Genomic DNA, 25416 nt, shown 5'->3' on the forward strand with positions numbered 1-25416 from the left:
CCCAGGCTGTTCACCACACAGTCATAATGGTGTTGTCACGGAACATACATTGTGTCAGGGATCTCTTTTAAATATTGGAACAATCTATAAAGCAGACTAATTAAAATGACCCCAGTTTTACAGAGGAGGGCCCTGGGGCCCAGAGAACTTATGTATGTATATATGTATATGTATGTATATGTGTGTGTGTGTGTGTGTGTGTGTGTGTATTATATATGTTAAGTCCTCATTGGCAGAACTGGGAGTCAATTCCAGTCATTCTGAATCCAGAGTCCATATTCCCAACTGAAGCATTATAAGGTCCCTGAATTGCCATGTAAAAACTGGGACTTTCTTAGAGCCCTGTGGAGTAAGTAGTCCTGTGTTAATTAGCTGCCCAAAGTAGAGAGGAGCCAGGTGAGTTGGGTCCAGAGTGGGTGTTTACTGCTTCACATTTCCCATCCGGGACAAGCAGTACGCTTCCAGTTACCCACTTATCAGAAGCCACAGCTTGTTCTTGTACAAAGTACATTACTTTCCAATTTGAGGAAACATGCCCCTTTTCTCTCACCTATTTTGTCGCCATCCAAGCATTGGTCTTTCTCCCAAGTGCCTAATGATTCAGAATTCTTGAATCAGGTATTCTTAAAGCTTCACTGAAATAACACAGAAGTGGTTTAGGGCTTCAGATAGCCTTTGTCTTCTTCCAGTGCATCATAAGGCTGAAGAATTCCTGAATGGAAAATCACCTTTTTTTTTTTATCCATATGCTCATCTCTGTCACAAGCCTCATCTTCACAGAATAACATTAACTTTAGGGTCAGCCTCTCATGCAGAAGCTGAGGAAACTGAGGCCCACATATCCCCCAAAGGTGATCTCTTCCTGTACTGTCCAATATGGTATAAATCTAATTCCTCAAATGCACTAGCCACATTCCACCTGCTTAATAGCCATATGTAGTTCACAGTCACCACACTAGACTGCACAAATAGAGAATTTATCATCTTCCTAGTAAGTTCTACTGGACAGAGCCATTGTACAATACTACTGTCAAAGGATGTTGATCTGTGTATGTATCCGCCCTTCCTGGCTCCCACGGCTCTGGTCTGGAGAGTCCCTACCAACCTCTGGGTTTTCTCTATCATTGACAAACCATCCAGAGTGTAAAGGACCTGGTGTCCTCATAATTAGCACCAGGAGTTTGAAGTTGCTACATTTCTGGTTATCTGGAAATATCTAGAAACCCTTAAATAGAAATAAAACCACACACATGTATGTTTCAGGCACATGTGGAATGGTTCAGGCCAGGGCTGCTTTAGGCTTGCTCTACCATAACATTAGGTGGGGAATGGCCTCCCCACCCCCTGGGATGGAGGAAGGTGCTGGGTGGACCAGGACTTTGACATTAGGAGGATCTGACTTTGAATCCTAGTTTTGTGACTGTAATCCTATAATTTAAGCTCTGTTAGCTTCAGAATTCTCATATTTAAAATGGGGCCAGTGATATGTACCACAGAGGAGTTTTGTAAGGACAAAATAATTTCTTTAGCACATAACAAGCACCCAATCACCATGGATGTGGCTCCTCTTTTCCTAGATTGACAGCTTAACCTCAGATTGGCTGAGAGGAATATTGCTTAAACAGTGGCCCCGGCAGCACTAGAAGTATTGAAAGGAACTGCAAAACCGTAGGAAGCTTTCAGCTAACTGTTTCTTAGGGCCATGGTAAAATTCACAGGCCAGTAGAGGAGCACTGTCCTCCCTATGAGTCCTTAAGTTTTTCAGGAAGTGACTGCCATTGAGATGTATTATAAGCTATTATTCTGTTTAAGGCTTTGAGGACTAGTTTAATAATTAGCAACCAGCCTCTTTGCATCCAGACGAACTCAGCACCCTGGGGTAATCTGCTATTTCTATGATCATAGGGGAAAAAGTAGAAAATAAGTCATTAAGGCAGTGATTACCAGCCTGGGTTTTGTGACACCCCTGAGTATTTCTAGGGATCTCAAGGGGGGTTATAAAATTCTCAAATCAAGATTTAATTTGAATTCACTTTAATGTTTTTTAAAGTGGCATATGGCACTTTGAAGACAAGAAAAAGTCACAAAGTCCACAGACTCATGAAGGTGTCAGCTCAAAAGGCTGGAAATTACTGCATTATTGGATCAATTCCCACAGTAAACATTTCATGACAAAGGTGTGTTGCATTTGGTCTCATTCATTACAGAGTAAAGGACTTTTACTTTTTTGGTCACATCTTTATCATTTAAGAAATATTTAAAAATGTGTTTTATTTTTACTTCAACATGTCCACTGTGCATTTCCAAAACAGCAGGCTTTTCAAGGAAATAAATCAGAACTGTAAACACAAGATACAATATAAGTTTTTGACTTCCTACAGTCAGTTTCACAAATCTACATACTGTACATTCATAGGTGCGGTTCAGCCTGTCACCCACTTCTTTATTTCTGTAATTACACAAGCATAATAAATACATCTGATTTTAAAGGTCACTTAAAATGAGTCATGATAATTTACAGTACAGTACGTTTCAGTTCAAGTGCAAAAATAACTATTTGCTTAACTCTATTTCTTTTTAAGCTATGTTTTGTGGTGAAGCTAGATATCCAAGTGTACAATTTCTTCTCCCAGATAAAGTACTGGGCAGAGCTGTGTCATGGGGAGGCCCTGGCTTTACCATGATCCTGTCTGACCAGAGGCTAAGGCGAGAGCTGGCTTCTAACTGTTCCTTCCTCTCTCCCATTGCCTTTCATTCAGCTGAAGCAGTGGCTCTCTCCCTAGTCCTCCACTTTCATTTTTAGCAGCAAGCATTATGCATGATTCACCAAACCATTGTTCTGAAGATAGCTGAATATGTACAGTCTCATACCCAGATCTAATTGTCCAGTGTCTGACTATATCTTCTTGGGAAAGAGCACACTGAGATTTGTTTCTTTATTCTTTAGAAAGTACCTCTTGTTACACCCTTTCTATTCCCAATTTCTTATTTACCACCTCACAAACAAAACTGACCTACTAGGTAAGTTTTAAAAATTGTATCCCTCTCCCAGGCACTTAAATCTTATACTGTTCTTTGTAAATAGTATTGTGTAATTAAAGGAACCTTAAGAATTCAGTGATTTTTGTTTTATTATATAAGCTAACTAGAGCCCAAATCCCTCTAAAATAGTAAATAGTGATGGAAGCTATTTCCAGTATAATATATTTAGTAAACCATTACCTGTTAAGCCATAGGATACTGACTTGGTCAGTTTCTTTGAAATATTCCCTCATTTCTAGTCATTCTCAAAGCCCATTTAAAACAAAAGGCATTTTAAAGCTCAATTTAGCTTGCAGTAGTCAATGACAGCTTTTGCTGCTCAGTACTATTTTCAATATATACCATACGTATATAAAAATATATTTGTTGGAGATATGCAAAGCTTATGATGAAACTTAACTTTTTAAAATTTTAAACAAAAAAGTATAAGTATTATTTTCATCTGATTACCTTTTAATATATCTTACAATTTTTAAAATGGTTCTCTTCTAGAGAAAAAAAATTATAGATGTATTCTTTACAGTGGACATTAAGAACACAATAATTAGAATAAATAATCAGAAGAGGGAAATTATACCAATATTCACCTTGAAATACTCGTGTTCCCTCTACTTAGTGTAACAGCTGGTTTCCAGCCTTCCTGCATTGGCAGAAATGTTCTGTGGTCATTCACCTAACCAACCAAGAACTGAAGTCCTCACTGAATGCTATTTCCTTTCTGTGACTCCAATGGGACTATGGAAGTTCACCTTCTCTTGCCATATGTATTGTAGCTCAGGTGTGTGTGTGTGTTTATGTGTGTGTGTTTTCCATGTTAATGAGTTTAGATATTTAGAAGCGTATGCGGTGCTGGCTCCTCCGCAGGAGTTGTGATGGGGTCTGGCCAAGGAACCCAATTCCATGCAGGGTGTGAGATGAGCAGGACACGGTCCCTCAGCGTCCTCCAGTGGCAGGCGGAGTGTGCTGCTCCCCACTCTCCTCCACACGTGGGTCCACACTGGGGTGAACAGAGCTAATCTGCGTCTGAGATGCTGCTGCGTCAGGGGATGGCTGGTTTCTAGGTGGGTCAGGGTGAGTCTCACGCAGGACAGGCTGGACTCCACCAGCTGGAGAATTTTCTTGATTCTCACTGGTCCCCTGGGAGGAAAAAACAGAAAGAATGTGAAACCAACCCTTTATATATGTTTTCAAGTAAGACACAGCAAACGTGGGGAGATCATCATGAAGTGCCCAGGGACCAAGTAATAGAGGAATAAGTAAAGAATGTCTTACCTTTCATTTCTTTTCCTATGTGCAACTGCCAGAGCCGCATGAAAAACACAAACACTATAAGCAGACATATCTTGTGGATAAAGGAACATTTTTACCAAAACACCCATCACTACTAGGTAAACAATTTACATCATCAAATATTTTAATGACTCCCCAGTCACTGTAAATCACTGGATGAGTACCAAGGAATAAGTGAAATGCAGGCCACTTGCTAAGACCAGGGTGTTCAAGAGCTAGAAGATGTTTTGTCAATATTAAGTTAATGAGGGATTTTTCTGTAATGAAAAATCCTAATGTATATTTGCAATTTCAAAATAAAAATAATCACTAAAAGTTAAATGAGAAAGAACTTCTACATAAAAAAGGGACGTGTACTTATGTAACCAGTGGTGGGTAGCAATAAGTATGTGTACTCACTCCAGTATGTTTTGGTAAAATTCCATATTAGTTTTCAGGTCAGGAAACATGATTTTTTTTTTTGTAGTTATAGATGGACAGAATGCCTTTATTTTGTTTGTTTATTTTTATGTGGTGCTGAGGATCGAACCCCAGCCCAGGAAACATGATTTTTAAAAAGGGTTACTTCTAATAGCTGAATAATTAAAAAAAAGTTTCATTTTTGTTAATTTTGAAATATATGGGAAAAAAACCTTAGCACAATGACTTTTTCATAAGAACTACACCAAAACTGCTAGTTCTTGTTAATCTCAACAGACACCAGAAAAAAAGAAAAAAAAAATTAGTGCTGCGTAACCCTCATGGGCTTCTGTGAAAATGAGGCTGAGCACAGAGATGACAATGCTACGCCCTCGGAGGCAGACTCACCTGCTCTCCCGCTCCCCTCCCTGCTGTAAAGTACAAAATCCTCCCTGTGCTCCTCCCACCCCAATGTCGAGTTCAGACCTAGCAGAAGATTCATATGAGTTTATTATCTTAAGGAGGATCATGCACAAACTGGCATGCATATGGTTATCAGTCAAGAATCAGATTTGCATAAATTATATAAAGATTTTAGGTTTACAAAGTCAAGATACATTAAATGAAGGTAATTCAACAGATTTTATAAAAAGAAAATACCCAAATTACCCTTAAGTCTTTCTCCTTTATTTCTTTGTTTCTTCTGGCTCCTCTGAAGCTACTCTAAATATGGAGCTGACACAACTTATCAAGCAAGTGGGAAAAAAAGGGAATAAAATTCATTCCTTTGGTCAAACTGTTTGTAGAAGTCATACTCATTTTCCAAAGTCTGGAAACAGCTTTTAGTTACACAGCTATTAACTTTATCAGCATGGTTTGACTTTTCTCAGAAGAGATCACTAGAGATTATCTAGGGATAAGAATAATTGCACTTTCTATTTTTCAGGTGAGGCCACTGCAGAACCATCATCCCCTGAGTTGGGGGTCCTGTCAAACCCATACAGCGGCTCAATTATTAGTTAATTAATTCAACAGATATTTATTGCATTCCTATGATATGGCATGACCACTAGAATGTTGGAACTATAGAGCTTAGTAAATACAGTCCCTGAATGCAAGAACAATATACTCTTGCTGTAACTGTTATCCATCAACACTGAAATTTTAAAGGAGTATATAAGATTGGAATTTATTAAGAATTATCATCCCCTTTGTAAAGCCTTCCTAAACCTCATAAGGCAGAATTTTCCTTCTACGGGACCATGTAAATATGCCATAACAGCTATCAGAGTATTGAAATTGTTTGCATGTCTCTTGTTTCCCACCAGTTTTTCGATAAATCTTAATGAATGTAAAATGAATAATTAAAATGAGTGAGCCCACTTTAAGTGTCTCCAGTGAAGGTGACATTGCTAGCCCAGTGGAGGAACAATACCTGTAAAGGCTGTATCTCAGAAGCACGGTTGTCTCTTGTCAGTTGCATCATCTCTTTAATTTGGTAGAGTGCGTAGACCAAAGTCACCCAGGGGGAGGAGCTGACCCCCCAGGCTGGTTTGTTCACATCTTCCTGTTCTTCCTGGTGCTTGGTTTTCTTGGGTGGAAGTCTGGGCTCAATGCGTGGCATGACATCTTCTGTCTGTTGCTGTACCAAGTCGATGGTTGCTATGGGAACAGGACTGGAGGGAACAGGAATCCTTTCTGCCAACATTGTCTTGTCTGGAGAGAAAATAATGTTCAAATTATTTTTCAGTTTTCTACATATTTAAATAAAGGCAAATAAGCCAGGTGCAGTGGTGCACAACTATAATCCCAGCTACTTGAATGGCTGCCTTGAGCCCAGGGGGTTGAGACCAGCTTGGGCAACAGAGTGAGACTCTGGCTCAACTAAATAAGTAAACTGACAATTCTATACACCCATTCTAATTTGTTTAGCAACATTAATAAATTTTTGTTTACCAAGGATTTCTTTATGTGGTGCACGACTTCTTTGCTTGGTCTCCTCATAGGGCTTAATAGATATTAACTTATATTTATTTAAAAAATCTAGTTTTCAATTTAACTTATATATAACATTGTATGGAGCATAGGTTACAGTTAATGTGCTTTAGGTCCCCTTGTAGGATTGCAATTTTAAAGGTAGCACCAAAACAGCAAAAGCTATCTGGAAGCCTTTTACTGAAGGCTCAAACTGAGACTTGTAAGAGGTATGATCCACATGAGATTATAAAGAACAAAAGTAAGAAACCCAATATTGCTCTTTTTTTCTGAATAACTCAAAGTGATTAAAATCTACCTATGAGGTTTCTGTAATAAGTAAGTTTTTGTCCTGACAGAAGTACTTTGGATACTTGAAGCCAGGGCTCATGGAAGGATAGGACAGCCAAAGAAGACTATCCCTGCACAGGGACCAAGTAGCTGAGCAAGAGTTATTTGTATTCTACTGGTCGACCCTTTTCATTAAAAAGTTGATTTAAGCTGGGTGTGGTGGCACAAACCTGTAATCCCAGTGGCTCAGGAGGCTGAGACAGAAGGATCACAAGTTCAAAGCCAGCCTCAGCAAAAGCAACTCAGTGAGACCCTGTTTCTAAATAAAATACAAAACAGGGCTGAGGATATGGTTCAGTGATCAAGTGCCCCTGAGTGCAATCCCTGGTCCTCTCCCCACCAAAAAAAAAAAAAAAATGCTTTAACAAGTGGTGATGCCTGTAATCCCAGCGACATAGGAGGCTGAGGAAGGAGGATCGCAAATTCCAGGTCAGCCTGGGCCATTTAGCAGACCTTATCTCAAAATAAAAAGAGCTGAGGACAGGTCAGTGGTAGAGCGCCCCTAGTTTCAATTCCCAGTACAATCTCCAGTACTGCAATCAAGATTGATTTAAATTCTCATCTATACATTATACTTGACAAAACAATTTTACTAAAGGCCATATCTAGTTCAGGGAAAACTTCAAATTTCAGATTTTGACTTTCATTTTCTTCAAATGAAGGTAAAGGCATAGATAGTAATACCACTCCCTACCCCTAGAAGTAAAATTACTATAGCCTTATATGTATTTGACTATTGAAATCCCTCCAGGATACCAGGGAAATTTAAAACCAGTACCATAAAACAAAACAAGAATGTTCAAGCTTCCTAATATAATTCTTTTTAGCAGAGAAGGAGGCTTCTCTCTAACATGGCACATACGAGTGCATCGGTACATCACTGAGGAAATCCACTCAGGTAGGCCCATCATATACCATTACTACTTCCAGGTTTCTGAGGGGCACCTGTGAAATTCCTCATGGTCTGGACCATTAGCAACATCAAGAAAGAATGGAAATGTTTACCTTCTTCCTCATCTGGCACTGCCAGCCACTGGATCAGGGCAAAGAGCAGGAGGATCACCAGGCAGGCCATGCCAATGCCTCGGAAGGTTGCAGCAGCCCCTGTGAAAACAATCACAGGACCGTAGAGGAATTCCAGGAAATGCAGATAGCCCTCCTCCCAAACTGTCAATGTTCTAAAGTTCAGGCACAGGAAGCACAGCTTTCAGTGAATCAGAGGACAGTGCCCTTCCGCTAGCTTTCCCTAAAGGTGCCCCTGGCGCTGGCACTGGTTCTGTTGTTTGTCAATTATAAAACTGCATTTTTAAAGGATTATAAGGGATTGTCTTTCACTGCCTTCCATGCAACATCTAATATTCAATGGCATTCTCTTCTTTGTAAACACCATTTACCTACCTTTTTACTAACAGCCCTATTAATCTGTAGTGGGATGGCAGAGCTTATATGGTGTTATAAACTCACATGTCTCTGGGCCCAACTCACCATGACTGAGCAGTCACAGTCCCTAGAGCAGAATAATCTCATTTCCACCCTGGCCCCTATATTTCCAATAAAGGAGATCTGATGAGGCAGACAGGCTGTGTTAATACAGATGTACTAACATGATCAACATCAGTATACTGTTAGTTAGACTCTCCTGGTTCAAATGATGAATTTTCTTTTCTTTAGCTTTATCATCATCAGGTTTGGGGTACCACACTGTAAACCAAAAACATATGTGCTTATTCATTTTTTGGGGCTCCTTTGAAGTATCTATGTAGCATCTCATTAAACTGTTAGTCAAAGGAGTGTGGGCACAATTATAGGCTGCTTTTAATCATCTTAACAACCTAACCACATGCTTTAGAATTATAACTAGCCTGAAATTTAGAAACAGAATACAAATACTGGAATTTAGCTTCTGGCAATATTCAGTAATAATGTGAGTGTTCATGAAGTATTGCTGAAAAATTATGTTTTCACCAAAGGAAAAAAGTCCTTTTTACCAAAATAATTGACTAACACGCCTCCAATCATGGCACCACATCCTCTCCCCAATCCCAGGTGAAGGCCCTGCAGGATGCCCTGTGCAGACGTCCTCAGCTCCGGGGGAACAGCTGCACTGAGGTAAGAAATACATGCTGCCCAGATGGCCGCGTGTGTCACTCCTGGAGAAGGAAAGAAACAGAGAAACAGGAGGCATCAAATGTCTGCTTAGAACTCCTTCAGTTACCCCATTTAGAATGTGAATTATTTAAATTTTAAACACATGCATTCTCTCTCTCTCTCTCTCTCTCTCTCACACACACACACACACACACACACACACACACGTACATTGGTAAAGTATCCATAGCATAAAGTTCACCACTTTGACCATTTTTATACATTCGGTTCAATGGAATTAAGTACACTCACACCGTTCTGCAAACATCAACAACACCCATCTCCAGAACTTTTTCACCTGAAACAAAATCTATACCATTCTTTAATCCCTCCCCTTCAGGCCTTGGCAACCCCTTTTCTTTCTATTTCCATGAAGGTCATTACTCTGGGTATCTCATAACTAGAATCATACAGTATTTGTCCTCTTTGTTTCTGGCTTATTTCACTTAACATAACGTCTTAAAGGTTCATCCATGTTGCAGCAAGTTTCAGAATTTCCTTCCTTTTAAAGGCTAAATAATACTCCAACATATGTATATATCACATTTGCTCATGTATTCTTCTATTGGTGGACATCTGAGTTGTGTCCACCTATTTTGTTTTTTCGTTTGGGGTACTGGGGATTGAACTAATAAGGGTCATTTAACCACTGAGGCACATCCCCAACCCTTTTTATTTTTTAGTTTTCTCTCCTTTGGGAGACAGGGTCTCACAAAGTTGCTTAGGACCTCGCTAAGTTGCCGAGGCTGGCTTTGAACTCATGATCCTCCTGCCTCCGCCTCCCCAGTCACTGGAATTACAGGGGTTCACCATCACACCCAGATATGTTCACCTATTAAAGGCTAGTGTGAATAATGCTACTATGAACATCGGTATACAAGTACCTGTTTGTATCCCTGATTTCAATTATTTTGGATATACACAGCTCAAAGCAGAGCTTCTGGGTCACATGGTCACATGCTTAACATTTTGAGGAACCACTGAACTATTTTACACAGTAGTTGCACCATTTACATTGCCATCAGATAAGAACAAGAGATCCAATTTCTCTACCACTTATTTTTGGATTTTTTTTCCTCTTAAATAATAGCAATCCTAATGAGTGTGAAGTAGTATTTTGTGTTTCTGATTTGCATTCTCCTAAATACTAGTGATGCTGAGCACTAGTGATGCTTTTTAACCATTTGTGTATCTTCTTTGGAGAAATGGCTATTTGAATCCTCCCATTTTTAAATTAAGTTGATTTCTATTGATGAGTTGGAAGTGTTCTTTATATGTTCTGTGTATTCATATCTTAGTGAGCACCTACTCTGACATTAAGATTATTTCCATTTTTCTCCATCATGATTAGCACCATAATTTACAAAGCTGGAGATAAAGCTTTTTATGTACCTTAGATTATTTACACTGGCTATAATTCCACAATTGAGGTTAATGGTTCAGAGGATATGACAATTTGGGGGAGGGGAGTACCAAGGATTGAATTCAGGGGCTCTCAACCACTGAACTACATTGATTTCTCAGTCCTATTTTGTGTTTTGTTTAGAGACAGGGTCTCACTGAGTTGCTTTAGTTGCTTTAGTGCCTTACTGTTGCAAAGGCTGGCTCTGAACTTGTGATCCTTCTCCCCAGTCACTGGGATTACAGTTGTGCACCACCACACCTGGCTGGAGATGACAATTTTTATGCTTGTGAATAAACAGTTTTAGTTTTCCAAAAGAGTGTAGAGACAACTTACAATGCCTCATAACAACTGTATTTTATCTTCATTATCTGTTGGAGGGAGAGAGAAGTAACAGGTTTTTTAAAAGTAATTATTTTAATATATGGTAACTTTGCATTATCTGAATTAAAATATTAACTGAGACATTGCTTTAAGTGTGATTTTAAAAAATATATTATCACAACAGGTTTTATAGCTAGAGAGATTAAAAAATCAGCTGGTTCTGCCTTGATTAAGTCAGGAGCTCCTTCCCTAAAAAATGATCTCTTTTGGAGATAATATCTTCAGAAACTCACCCTAAGTTTTAGACTATTAAACTACAGAGTCAATATTCCTTTAAAATTTGGTCTAACTTTTGTCTGCTTCTGACCAGAATGGATCAACAGGGTGTAGACTTACTCTCTTTCCTGAAATAACTGAAAAGCTATATATATATATATAAACATATATATATATATAGCTTTTCAGTTATATGATTCTCGAGACATTGCTTTATATATGTTGTATGTGTTGGAATACTTTCGATTTTTATTTTAGTATAAGTGAAATTCTAGCGTGCATCAGCAACAAAACCAGTAACACCTGAGACATGAGAAATAAATGAGTAGCCCCAGCTCAAAGCCTGAGATATTCTGAGAGGTACAGGCACAAAGAATCACTGAGTTGAATATTCCAGCCAGGAGTCTAAAGAGACAAGGTAGCCGGTGTGCTAGGGCAAAACACCAGAGAGGAGACAGCCTTCAAAGAGAAAACTCCAGAGACCTACAGAGGGTTTCCAGACGAGAACTAACTGTTCAACAAAAGCATGTATAGAAATTTTTCAAAGCCAAGGAAAGAACCACCCAAGAGTGTGATAGAGAGCAATTCTGGAAACCATATGAGGTTGGAAATAGTACCTGCTTCCACCAGCCAAGGTGGAAAACCTCAGGATTTCTGGGACTTGTCAAGTACTCAAGAGGGTCTTGTGTTAGTAAATAAGCCCTAACCACTACTCTAGTCTCACCTAAGTAATCTTAAAAGCAAAACCCCAAAAGATGATACTATTTCCAAGTAACTGAGTTATGTCCCAGAACAAGGCTCAAGCATGTTTCTAGGAATATGAAAATATCCAGCACTCAAAAAGGGAAAAGTCACAAGTATGCCATACAATAAAAAATCACTGGGATGACCTTACTTAAGTGGATCCATAATGCAATAAATGTTATTTTTACTGGACACTTTATCTCACATGCCTCATAATTGACTAAGAAACATCTAAACAATTTTCCTATCCCTTATATGTGCCTCAGTCATCATTTTAACTGTTTTTTGTTTGTTTGTTTTGTTTTGTTTTTCTAGTGCTGCAGATCCAACCCAGGCCTCCCACAAGCTTGGCAAACACTCTGTCACTAAGCTATATCCTAGCCCTAACCAGACTATTTTTCAACTAAAAAGTCAGTCTAGATCATCAGTGGTAGCATGCACACTTAATTAATTTCCAAAGAAGTCAAATAAAGTATTTACTTTAGCTAAACAATTGCAATGCTCTCTAGATAGTGCCATATTTCTCAGAAATGAATAATGTCTGGATAGAGTCTTCATTGTGAATGTTGATACAGAGGTACACAATGGGAAGAGTTTCATTTGTATCATTAAAGGTGATGTTACTTCTATTTCTTTTCAAGATGTACGCTAGAATTTCACTAACACTAAAATAAAAATCGAAAGTATTCCAACACATACAATTAATTCATTCAAAATTGATTTGATTCAATAACAAAATCCAAATTAGTGATCCATCTTTAAGACGTGGTTTCCCAAGACCTGAAACCACATCACATGGTTGCACGTTAACTGCAATCAATTGCAGGATTTACAAGTAGACAAAGACGAGCCTCTTTGTGTATGGGACTGTATTAAAATATACTTTTTGGTTATAATTTAGATCAAATGTATTTGATCTCATTGATATTTTAGATTAAATATAATTCTTGAAGTTATTCTCAAGTGTGAAGGCTTTGGCATACACAAAATCTTGCAATAATAGAGCCTCTCTCTTTACACCACTTCAAAATTCTAGGTGTTGTCTAAAACTTAGACAACAAGGTAATCTAAGGTAATCAAACCATTTTCCACCAGGGTGACTCCAGTCTGAAGGCTTTTAAATTATTTTTAGAGCTGGCTGGCTGGTATAATGTGGCAGTTCTGAAATTCTCCTGAGTTAGATTTCTAAAGTCTCTTTATTGTTTTTGATTAGATAATTGGGAACTACAGCCTTTAAAGTAACTAATGGCATTAGCTGAAGGGAAAAACAATAAAGTGTAAATGTCTTCTCTGGTACTAAAGATAGAAGAAGGAAAGCCAGTCCTCCTATATCCTCCAACATTTTCTAGGGAAGACGTAAGGTTAGAATTGATTTCTCTCAAAAAAAAAAAAAAAAAAAAAAAACAACTATTTCTAAACATCATGACAATGGAAGAATCAATTAAGCCTACCCCACTTCCTAGAAAATAAACTAGCAAAACTAAGCAATCCATAGAAGGGACCGGTTAGTAATATCACCTTAAAGGCATTTGTAGAGCTACGGTTCTTATGCTTAAATTTGAATACACAACTCTCCAGTAATCTTATTAGTAATCTCAAACTCTGGCCAATATTTTTATTACAATTGTGTTCTGGTCCTCTAATTTCAGAATAATATAAAAAGCTACCTTAGAAATCTAAAAACTTTCCACCATTTTCCATATTTATATGACAAGATTGAGGAAGCCTTAGCAATTGTGCTACCTAAAACAACTCTCCTGTAAAATTTAGGAGGTAAAATACTATCATAAACTAGGAAAAGAAAATATTTCTACTTTCTTTACTTTTTATTAGAGATCTGTGCAAAAGAGTAGATGATTATTCTTTATGTGATGAAATAAGAACATTTATTTTGTGACATGGGTAAATGTGTACAGCAGAGGTACAAAATTTCAAACCCTTAAGTATGAGATAATTATGTTGGAAGAGCCAACGGTGAAAATCAAAAGATGTTACCCCTGATTGCTAACAGTGAACACACAAATTGACACCTAGCCACACCTGTTAACCCTTCCTTAGTCACTTGTCATAAATCTATCGAGATGCCTTCAGTAGTAATTCATCACCAACTCACTAATAGGTGCTCAACGAATACTGCATGACTCACAAAGACCAAACAGGTCACATAAACTTAGTGTCTCAGTCCTCCCTTACTTCTAGTGGGGTTCATCAGCATTAGCTTTGAGGCTTAATAGAAACAAAAAGATATGCCCACATTACTTAATGCCATGACCCTAACTATCTGGAGATACTGTTTGGATAACCTTGAATCACTAAAAATAATTGTGATTAATAATAAAATTTTTTATTAATAATATAGTATCATCACAGCAAATTATTCCACAAGGAATTGTGCTATTTTGCACAGATTATTTCCTTTATTCTTGGGTAGCATGTTTTTCTTCATTTTCCAAAAAGGAAACTAAGGCACCAAGAGATTAGAATGCCATGTTCAAGGTCACAGAGACAGGCAGTAGTAGGACATGGTATGAATCTTGGATATCCACATTCAGAACTTAAGTGCTTATGTGTTGCACTGTATGTCCTCGTAACAACTATTTCAGTATTCCTCAGAAAATGTAGTTGTCAGCTTTGAGAGGTTTTGTTGGTATTTGCAAACATGCCCAACAATCTACTTTCTTGAAAAAAAAATTCCTATTCCTTCTGCCTTTTTCCCCTCATTCCCTAAAAGCTGATTTATTACATATAGCATCAAGTCTTTCATATACCCTAAATGGCTCTTTACCTTATAATATTCAACACCGGTATCTTATTCTGCAATATGTATTTCAAAACTGTTCAGTCCTGGCCCACAAGAGTGCTCTATTGCAATAAATGGCATGTATGAGCAAGAAAAAAAATCCTTTCTTCTCAAGAAGACAGCTATTCTTTGTTAAATGTTGCTTGGCTTGGGGAAATCACATCATAATGGCTGGGAGGAGAGAGAACTGACAAAGTACTGAGAACTAGAACTGTTTTGTTTTTCTTGTTTCTACCACTGATGTATTGCTTACCAAACAAAATATAATTATCCCTTTAGCACCAGCACACAGAATTAGCTGTCACAATCCTTTTCCGTGTACAGACCAAAGTTTACATTTCAATTACTTCATTGTACTTCTCATGCAGGGATGAAAGAAGCTTCTGAAAGATAAAACTTGTGAACATCGGTAAGACTGCTCTCCCTAAATAAAGGCCTCCACTGGGTAGGCAGTAAGAGGAGTCTCTATCAGTTAAGGTAATGCTAGCTGTTGTAATAGATAAGCCTCAAAATAATACTGATTTCACACAGTAGATACTTTCTTGATCATAAATGAAGTCCAACTAGCAGGAGACAGGAGGAGTAGCAGCTCTGTTCCATACACTCATTCAGGGATCCAGGCTGCAAAGACTTCGACTCTTCAATGCCTGGTACCCTAGGTTTCAATACCCAGGGGAAGGAGGAGAGGCAATCAAAGCACACAGAAAATTTTATGGGTCAAGTTTAGAAGGGATATACATCATTTTTTTGCTCCTATCTCACTAGTCAGAACCAGTTATCCAGTCATACCTAACTGCAAGGGATATTGGAAAATATAATCTAGCTGTATGTGCAAGAAGAAAGCCAGATAGCAGATGAGCTACAGCAGGGAGCCTGGCTTGTTATTATCCCTCTTAGACTTTCCAAAAATAGCAGGGAATCTTTCAGAGTAATGTACTTAGCAGAGGTGGCATGGAACTTGAAAGAGATTTTATATAGGACAGGCAACAATTATTATTATAGGCCAACATTTCCACTTCTACCAGCACACAGCACTGCAAGAATCTCCTTCATGCCTCTACTTAGCACTATCTGTTGATAATGTTGATGTCTATACTATGGGCCAGATACCTGGTAGGTTCGAAGAATATGATGATATCTAAGAAATGTCCAGTGGGTCAAAAGGGTCAAGATTTACCTGAAGAAGGAGCAGACTGAGCTCCTTGTGGAGAACAGACCTACCCAGCATCCAGCACAAAGCCTGACATCTAATGGCAGCTGAATAGAAGGATGATGAATTCAAACTAGGCAGGAAGTGATCTGTATGCTGGCATATGAGAAAGAAGGCATTTATGGATAAAAGGTATTCTAGATAAGGTTGGAGAGAATTTCCAAATCCCATGTTGTGTAAAAGTAGAGAAGAAACAGATCTCTTCTATAAACTTTAGTTTGCATGTTTGAAAAAATTAAGTTTCTAGAAAAGTCTATATCTGATGTAACATTGTTTTTGGAGCCCTCATGAATTTTATATTATGCCTTTGGCACATTTCAAACAAGTTTAAGGAGACTACCACCTAACGCCGAGTGTGTTTAATGTCAAGACTTGGCAGCACTGTATATTACATCCTCATGCTTTCCCACATGAAGCTGCACACAGGGGCTAATTTTATATCAAAGCCAGTAAAAAATATCCCTTCCCTAAAGATGGTCCTGATTCCACTATGTTTTGGTCATCAGGTCTCAGGTTCTAATTCATAGCCAGACTTTCATGTATAATTGCAGATTAACCTCCTAGGATAGAATCTTTTCAATTATATTTCTTCTGGTACTTGGGTTTGTTTGTTTCTAATTTACCTTATTGTTATTGTTTTTTATCTAACATCCACTGTACTCTATGTGTCAAATACTGTTCTAAATACTTTGCATAAATTAGTTTATTTAGTACTCATATTAATCTTTTCTATAATTCAAGTCTTAAGCTTAGAGAGATTAAGCAGCTTGCCAAAGACACGGAACTTATAGTCAGGGAGCTTGAATTCAAACACAGATGGTCTAATTCAAGCCTAAGTACTTTATGGTTTCCAGGTTATTGTATTTTTTTGTAAACTGCCTCAACAAGCCTATAGAATGAGGTGGGAGTGTAAGTGAGTAAATGATTAAAATATATCAGTGTTTTTACAGTATGCCACAGATGGCAAGATGTTATTCTAGAAAGAAATATGATATTGAAAATACAGGATTTAAGTTTTGTTTTCAAAATCTCTTCAGATATTTATAAATTTTCAGATAGAACTTCATTATTCACAAGGGTTAAAAACTGGAAAATATCAAGTACAGTACGAGATACAGGGGCAATAAATCACAAGCAGTTATAACATATCTTTGTATAAGCATAACTCTTAGGAGAAATAAAGTGTAAGGCATGGACTTTGTATTTAAGGGGTTAAACAAGGCAACAAAACTAGTATTTGCAAAATGACTTGAGTGCTATTACGTGCTAACTTACACAACATAGTCCATAAATGTGAGAACAATTCAGAAAAAGGAGAGCTCAGTGGGGCATACAGATGCCAGAAAAGGATGATTGGACCAGAAGACATTTCATCAAATGAATACTAAATGGAAAAAATAATTTCTTTTTGAAGAAAATGTTTTTGTAACTGTTTTAGTTTTATCAACTATAAAACATGGGCAACAAAGAATAAAATTATTAGCTGAGTGTGGTGGCACATGCCTGTAATCCAAGTGGCTCACGAGGCTGAGGCAGGAGGATCTGAAGTTCAAAGCCAGTCTCAGCAACTTAGCAGGGCCCTGAGTAACTTAGCAAGATGCTCTCTCAAATTAATAATATATTCTCATATATATATATATATATATATATATATATATGAGAATATATTATTAATTGTATGTACATATATATATAATGTCATAAAAATTATATTTTTTATTATATATAGGGGCTAGGGGATGGCTCAGTGTTAGTTAAGCACTGCTGCATTCACTCCTTGATATAAAAAAAATCATTAAAATTTGTAAGACTATTCTGATTAAAAGTTAATTTTAACAGTAATACCAATGACTTTTGTGTACCAATTATCAACTGAAATGCTTAACTTAGAATATTTGTGTATCTTAGGTATTCATGTAGCAAACTACTGTGTTTTAAGGGTTAAGCCACACAGAAAATTTTCAACCTGATAATAACAGATTGGAATCATGTCTAGAATTCCTACTGTCAGATAAGGACTACATAGTAATCCTCTTATAATTTTTCTATGTTCTTCAAGAACCTAAGAGGAAGGAAAACATGGGTCTTACTTGGCGGAAGAGGCATGCTATATAAACAGAATAAAGCTTCATAAATGTCAGCTCAGGCCCTCCTACTGGTGACATTAAAAAACCATCTTTCATAAAAAATGTAACCCAACCCCCACTGGCAAAATATCCTACAGAGAGGAGATGACCTGAACTTCATTTCTACCTGTCAACACTAAAGTCATTAATTCAAGTAATTCAAAGTAACCTTTTAGTTATAGCAGCTCCCTGGGGTGGACTTACTCTCCTTAAATATATTTTAATAACCAGAATAATTTTGATCACATTCTTTTCTGAGCTTTGCAAAGATTTACTATAAAATCAGTACCCACATAGGAAAGAAGTATAACAAATTTGAGCTTTACTTTTATCAAATGTTTATATTCCTGATCATAACCATAAATGTTCAAATGTTTCTTACGCAAAAGTAAAGGTAAAATTTCCATGAATTTTTAAAATAAGATCTTGAGAAATAAAAAACTAATCCTGCCACCTCTGGGATGGTACTTAGATCCAACTTAAAAAACAAAAATATAGACTCCTTATGGGCAGGAAATATGCTTTATGCCACTAGTTGCCTACTGAATAACATGTTAGCTGAATTGCTAAAAGGATAAGGCTGCAAGATAACACTGGCCACTGAATGTGAGAAAGATTAGAGAAAGAAATGACCTCACATTTCCATAATGGTCATACCTTGATCCCCAAATAGATCTGCGTAGCCTCTTCCCTATGGGTCTAAAGAGGAGAAATTTTCCTTTTTCTGCATCCCAAATGCTAATTAATGTTAATATAGCCCAATGAGAGAATGTTACAGGATGATTAAGAACTTGAAGAAATCAAGGAAAACAAGGGATTTTTCTACCATGAGTTTCATGCAACCCCAAAGAGGAATAGATGGGTAGCTGGTGATACAGAACACAGTACAGCTTTTGTCTTCTCCACTTCAGCTGCGCATTAGGCAGTATTAGTTTTCATGTTGTTTTGGGGACTTTAATGTCTTTGGACAAACAATGTAAAGGCAACATAATCAAGACCACTCAAACAAATCTTTTCAGTCAGAACTGTATCCTGTGATGCAAGACTGACTCCACAGGGATGATCCACTGCTTTCCGTGGGGTGGGCATGGGTCAAATAAAGGAAGGAATTTTGGTTTTGTTGTACAGCCAAATACTCAGTATTCAGTCTGCCAAGGAATGAAATGATCTCCAGTTTTAGAAACAATGAGCTCTGTGGAAACTGGTCACAGAGCCCTCTGTTGGAGGAGGAAACTATGCATTTACAGATCTCCTTTTTCTCTTGCTTCAATCAGTAACTAAGTTTCTCCTGGAACAAGAGAGAATAAAATGAAATATGTAAGTATAAACTGTAGCTGGTGACACGAAGCAGAACTCCTGTTTAGATTCAGAACATGGCCAGCCCCCCAAATCCTGGGATGATACACCCCGAGGTATATACAAGCATTGTAAAAACACAGCCCAGGTCCGCAGTTTGGGATGATAATTCCATGGAGCCCTAGCTGTGGCACACCACCTGTGTTCCTGCGGTCCTGCTGTGCTTTCTACTTCTGTGTTTTGGCATATAGCACTCTTCCCTATCCTAGAATGCTGGCTTTCTTTAGGCTACCGGGTGGATTCCTACTAGCTCTTCAATCCCCAGTTTGTATGTTATTTCCTTAGGGAATTCTTCAATAAAATCCTCATCCACCCACTCTCGACTTCACAAAGCCAATTATTTTCTCCACCAAGCTCTTTGTCTGTTACCTAGCACATTTTTCTATGATTCCATCTAACACACTGTGTAGTAATTATATGTTTTCACATCTGGCTTCCAGAACAGATGGTGAGACCTTGAGGCATGAGTTAATTTTTTTTTATTACATTCCTAGTACCCCACATGCTGCCTGGTTCCTAGTAGCCATTTAATACATCTGATAAATTAACAGGAAAAGAGGTTTTAAGTTCAAAATAGCATTTGTTTTTCCTTCTTATAAAATTCTTCCGTTGCTCCTTAAACCATTTCATGAATGCTCTTTTTTCTTCAGTATCTTATGTAAACTTTTCTATCTAATTCATGTTAAATTAAAAGGAGAAAAAAAGTATATACATAATTATTGCAAAATATATTTTCATAGGCACACAGATCTTTTTATGGAGTCTGTACACTGTGACATACCAATAAACAAAGCAATGAAGCCAGACAAGGAGAGAACAGGAAATAGAAGTGAGATACTAAGAACTGGGTTGCATATAGCTTGTTATTGCAAGATTCTTTCCTGTAGCTCATGTTTAGCTCTTTGTTATTCTTCAATGATATAATATAAGTATGCCTTAAGACCCTTCTAGAATTCTAGTGATTATATATGATAATTCATTATATGCTCAATTTTCTATACATTTATATACAAATCTCCTTTTACCAATTATACCATAGAAGTATAATTTCCTGAGTGAAAAGCACCTTTAAAGTTTTTGGGTTTTTTTGTGGGTTTGTTTTGTTTTTTTTGGTACAGTACTGGGGATTGTATCGAGGTCCTCATGCTTGCTAGGCAAACACTATACCACTGAGCTACATTCCCTATCCTTAAAATATATATATTTTTAAATTTTATAATTTTAATATAAATATAAATTATATCTCATTTAAATTGGGATGTTCTTTTCTCATTGCTATGGTGTAATCTGATGAATGAGTGAGATTACTTTTTTTTTTTTTTTTTGGTACCAGGGATTGAATCTAGGAGCTCTTAACCACTGAGTCACATCCCCAGCCCTCTTATGTTTTATTTAGAGACAGGGTCTCACTGAGTTGCTTAGGGCCTCACTAAGTTGCTGAGGCTGGCTTGGAACTTGAGATCTCCTGCCTCTGCCTCCTGAGTAGCTGGGATTACAGGTATGCACCACCATGCCCAGCACATTTTACACATTCTATTTAGACATACGGTTGTAAATCTTTCATCTTAAAAGATCAAAATCATGAAAAGAAATTAATTATATTGAAATGCATTTACATCCTTCAAGTTAGGAAAAAAGATAATGGAAATCTTTAATAAAGCTAATGAAATTATATATAACCCCATGCTGTCTAGTCCAATTACTGATTTAGGAACCTGGGCTGTCACAGCAGACTCAACTCCAAATGATCTTGTCTTGAGCCTGTATTTTAATCACAATGCCAATCAATAAATAGGACAGGCAAGGTACTAACAGTGGTTTTCAGAACCCAGTTACATGAGCTAATATGGCAATGAGCCTCCTAGAAATTTTTTCAGTTCTATCTTGATAGGAAACAGTGTAGTGAAGCCAGGGAAGAACTCAGGTCAGGATATCTGAGCAAAGATTTAGGAGGTTCATGGAAAAACAATAATGTGACTATAAAGCTTTAGACATAAACCACCAGATATAATAAAAATAATGGAAGAGATAAATAATTATGACAATATTTTTTCAATAAACATAGTTAACTTAAAAAAAACAAAAACACCTAAATTTTTGAAAAATGAATACTTTTACATTTTAAAACCACCTTTAAATGCCTGTGGCCTAACAATTATATGTAGGATTATTTTCTAGAGTTCTTCTTTCTTTGTTTAGTCACAAGGGTGTGGGTCAAATCCAGCTCTGTTTGACTCAATGCAGCACTGCACTCAGGGTAACTGAAAAGCCAGCCTTTTGACGTCATCTCTTCCTTAACAATCACTTCAAAATCATATAAAACAGCAGGTCCACCCTTCCTTTGTAGAGTCAGATGCTGAAGGCCACATTGCTTGGTTAAGTAGAGAAATAACTCTAATTATAGCAGTTAACTTACCTTGAAGAACTTCCATGGGGAGGACAGTCCAGGCATTTTCCAGGTAGGAAATATAAATATAGCGAGCTGTATTGCAGGCCAGGCCAATGTACAGAACCCTATAAAAAGCAAAGGAAAGTTAATTAAGCCCCAAAGACTAAACACAAAAACTACAAATATTACCTACTTTTTACCCTCCATCATTGAACAGATAGGGTTCCAAACCTAGGGGAAGGTAAGCTATAGGACAATTAAATTTACCCATGATTTAGGAACAAGAATAATGCTTCTAATATATCTGCCCTCAGCCTTTCCCAAATGCTTAATATAAAAGCGAACATCGCCCTTCCTAAAACTTTAATTAGTAACAGAGACAATGTTTTTTTAAGATAGCCTGGGCACACTCCCATCTGTAATGACATTACTGGCTTCCTTCCAGGTGGCTGGAGGGTAAATATGCCTGGGATTGTAGCCACTTCACAACAATGGAGAAAGAACAGGATAAAAATTAGAACATGTGAACATGATTGTGGTCTCACTTATAATACCCAGGACATCAAGCAGTGTCACAGGGAGACTCTTAAGGTCACTAAAAATGATCATCTAATGATGGATAATAAACTATTTGGAAATCAAATATTTTTCCTGTCAGTTCAAGTGATAGACGTTCACTATTTTAAAAAATATCCATGACATCACACACTTACAAAACTAATATATATTAATCTCTTGACTCCCCTACCCCCGTTCATTATTACTACAAAAAATATAAGTAAAAACAAAATAAGCAAAGGACTAAAGTGGTGCACCCAAGCATAAAGTTACAGTCTCTCCCATTCTGAACTGGGCAGGCTGGTTTGGAAGCAGATGGTTCCTGCTTCTCTGTACTAAACAAACAGCCTGATGAGGAATTTCTCTTTCTCAGTCATTTTTCATTTTCCTAACCTTAATGTTTTTCTTGTTTTCTGATGCCAACATGACAGTCAGTGGTATTTTCCTAATCTTGCTCTGCTAAGATTACATACATGATTATACAATCATTTCTATAAAAATTGTCCTCTTTTTCCCATCCTTGAATCAATCACAGGACAGACTATGCTCTCAGGTGCCCAGATGGGACTGATTTTAATTAAATGTGGAACAAAAGGATGGGAAAAAGACAAAAGGATTGGGTTTGAGGAGGGCTAGGAAATGGATATTAGAAAAAACTTAGGAGATCCTCCGTGAATTATTAAAAAGGCCTGGGTCACTTAGTTCTATGAATATTATATTCTTTATACTTGTGTGGTTTGATGAAATAAGTATATTTCAGTTCTGTTTCATAAAAATTTTGTTGAACATGCTTGCTACTGATCCATCTATCAAACTCCCTCAACTAGGCAGGAAAAAACCCACAGGAAATTAAAATGCAAAATGCACTACAGAAACACAAAACAAGATCCAGGAACCTCTTTTTGCTTCTTTTTAAAGTTCTAACCCAACTCTAAGTTAGGGTAAGAGGATAGCCTCTACTTAGCCTAACTCAGGGGCCAGCAACATTTTCTGTTAAGGGTCATAACCTCTATAGTTTAGGTTTCCTGGGCCACATGGTCTTTATAACAACCACTCAACTCTGCTCTGCTGGTGTGAAAGGAGAGCAGATAATATGTAAGTAAATAAGCCTGTCTACACTCTAGTAAAATTTAATTATGAACATTGAAATTTAAATTTCATGTAACTTTTATGTGTCAAAAAATATTATGCTCCTTGTGACTTTTTTCAGCCATTTCAAAATGTAGAAATGATTCCTAGTTCATGAGTCATACAAAAAGAGGCAGCAGGCCAGATTTGGCCTTTAGGCCATAGACCTAACCCCTGGCCTAAGTTGTTAATTCTTAACCTTGGCTATGTATCAGGTTTACTCTGGTAATTGTTTAAAACGACAGATGTCAAGGCCTACCCATCTCAATAAAGATCTCTAGGCTGAAATGCAGGTGTGGTGCTTCTGAAACCTCCCCAGGTGGTTCTGATAACTGAGTCAGCCAGGAGAATCACTGGTGTAACTCATTCCAACCTGTCTTCAGTAACACTTTCCCATAATCCTATCATACAATATATTTGGTAATCCACCTTCCTAAGGCTCACATTGCCTGTCTTCAACCTTTCTTTCAAGCCTGACTCTGAATCAGAGTTGCCATGACAACTGCTATGCAATCCAAAGTGGGCCATAGTACAAAGCTCCTGGCCTAAAGTAACCCAAAGTCAATCAACCCATTTTAGGAAGTAGATGATGTCTTCAAACCTCTACCCATGTGCAATTCACTCGATGGAGCTATTGATCCATAGCTTCTGGGACTCTTAGGTCTCAGACTGCCACCAAGAGCTTGCTATAGCCTTCACTTCTTTCCCACATTTCTAATGTCAAAACTGATATTCCTTTAGCACCAAACAGGTGCCCTAAAAAAGAAAAGCAAAATAAGAAGTATCCATGGCAAGATACTCTCTCTCTGACACTCAGTTTCCTCATGTCTCAAGTAGGATAACAGCATCTCTTCTGCAAATTTGTGGAGATACTTATAATACAATGATTCACCCAAAATAATCACTCAATTAATGACAGTATTTTCATTATTTTAGAGGAAAGCATCTAAGAACTTCCCTTTTGTTTTCTAACAGAACTTTATCCCAGAATTGAAAAAGAGGAACCTGTTAGTATTTGAATCTCAAATGTCCCTTAAAGTCTCATATGTTGAAGGTGTGGTCCCCAGCTGATAGCCCTGTTGGGAGGTGGTGAAACCTTTAGGAGGTAGGGTCAAGTGGAAGGAAGTTAGGTCATTGAGGACCCTGGCCCCTTCCATATTCTCTTTGCTTTCTGATTGCCATGAGATAAACACTTTTACTCTGTGGCCTGCTCCCTACCATGACTGCTTTGCTACAGGCCAAAGCAACTAAAATCTCGAAAACTGTGAGCCAAAGCAAATCTATCCGCCCAACCTCCCACCCCCACCTTTCCCCTTCAATGTTGGGGATTGAACCCAGAGCCTTATAATCCTAAGCCAATGTTCTACCACTGAGTTATATCTCCAGTCCAAACTTTCATCTTTTGATTTGTTATCTCAGGTATTTTGTTGCAGTGACAGAAAGATGACTAATATAGAGCCCAGCATTCTTCCTCACCAACCATTTTGGGGAGACCATGGTTTCAAGAAACTAGCACAGATAAAATTATGAGCATATAAAGAAAGGCAGCATTTGTATCTATGAAAAGGCAAAGATAGAAAAATACATTTATTCAACAGTCATTGAAAAGTACAACTAAAGAATTTTTTTAATATCTGAACTTAAGCTGCCATATTATTCCATTTTACAGACTGAATTTTCCCAAAATTCATAATTCCTAACCCCTAGAATCTCTGAATATGACTATATTTGGAGATAAAGGTTTTGAAGAGGTAAGGTGAAATGAGGTCATACTGGTGGGTCCTAATCCAATGTGACTCATGTCTTTAGAAGAAGAGAGTAGGAGACAGGCATGGGGGAAAGCTGTGAAGACACTGGAAAATGAGCCACAGGGAGGGGCCTTCAAAAGAAATCAACCCT

The 25416-nt window shown here is 37.6% G+C and overlaps 1 protein-coding gene across 3 annotated transcripts in view; it reads right to left on the minus strand.

Moving 5' to 3' along the window:
- Positions 1-2017: 2017 nt before the first annotated feature.
- The window catches only part of Mfsd6 (major facilitator superfamily domain containing 6), a 63639-nt gene continuing 40240 nt past the window's right edge, over positions 2018-25416 (minus strand). For all 3 annotated transcript variants that reach the window (XM_027925012.2, XM_027925013.2, XM_027925011.2), the window contains exons 3-7: positions 21859-21956; positions 9045-9206; positions 8062-8160; positions 6167-6447; positions 2018-4179 (exon numbers count right to left, since the gene is read on the minus strand). In XM_027925012.2, coding sequence (XP_027780813.1) covers positions 3976-4179; positions 6167-6447; positions 8062-8160; positions 9045-9206; positions 21859-21956 — 844 coding nt within the window. In that variant the 3' untranslated portion in view covers positions 2018-3975. The remainder of the gene's footprint in view (positions 4180-6166; positions 6448-8061; positions 8161-9044; positions 9207-21858; positions 21957-25416) is intronic.

Source organism: Marmota flaviventris, chromosome 11 (genome assembly GCF_047511675.1).
Source record: "Marmota flaviventris isolate mMarFla1 chromosome 11, mMarFla1.hap1, whole genome shotgun sequence".
NCBI classification, from domain to species: Eukaryota; Metazoa; Chordata; class Mammalia; order Rodentia; family Sciuridae; genus Marmota; species Marmota flaviventris.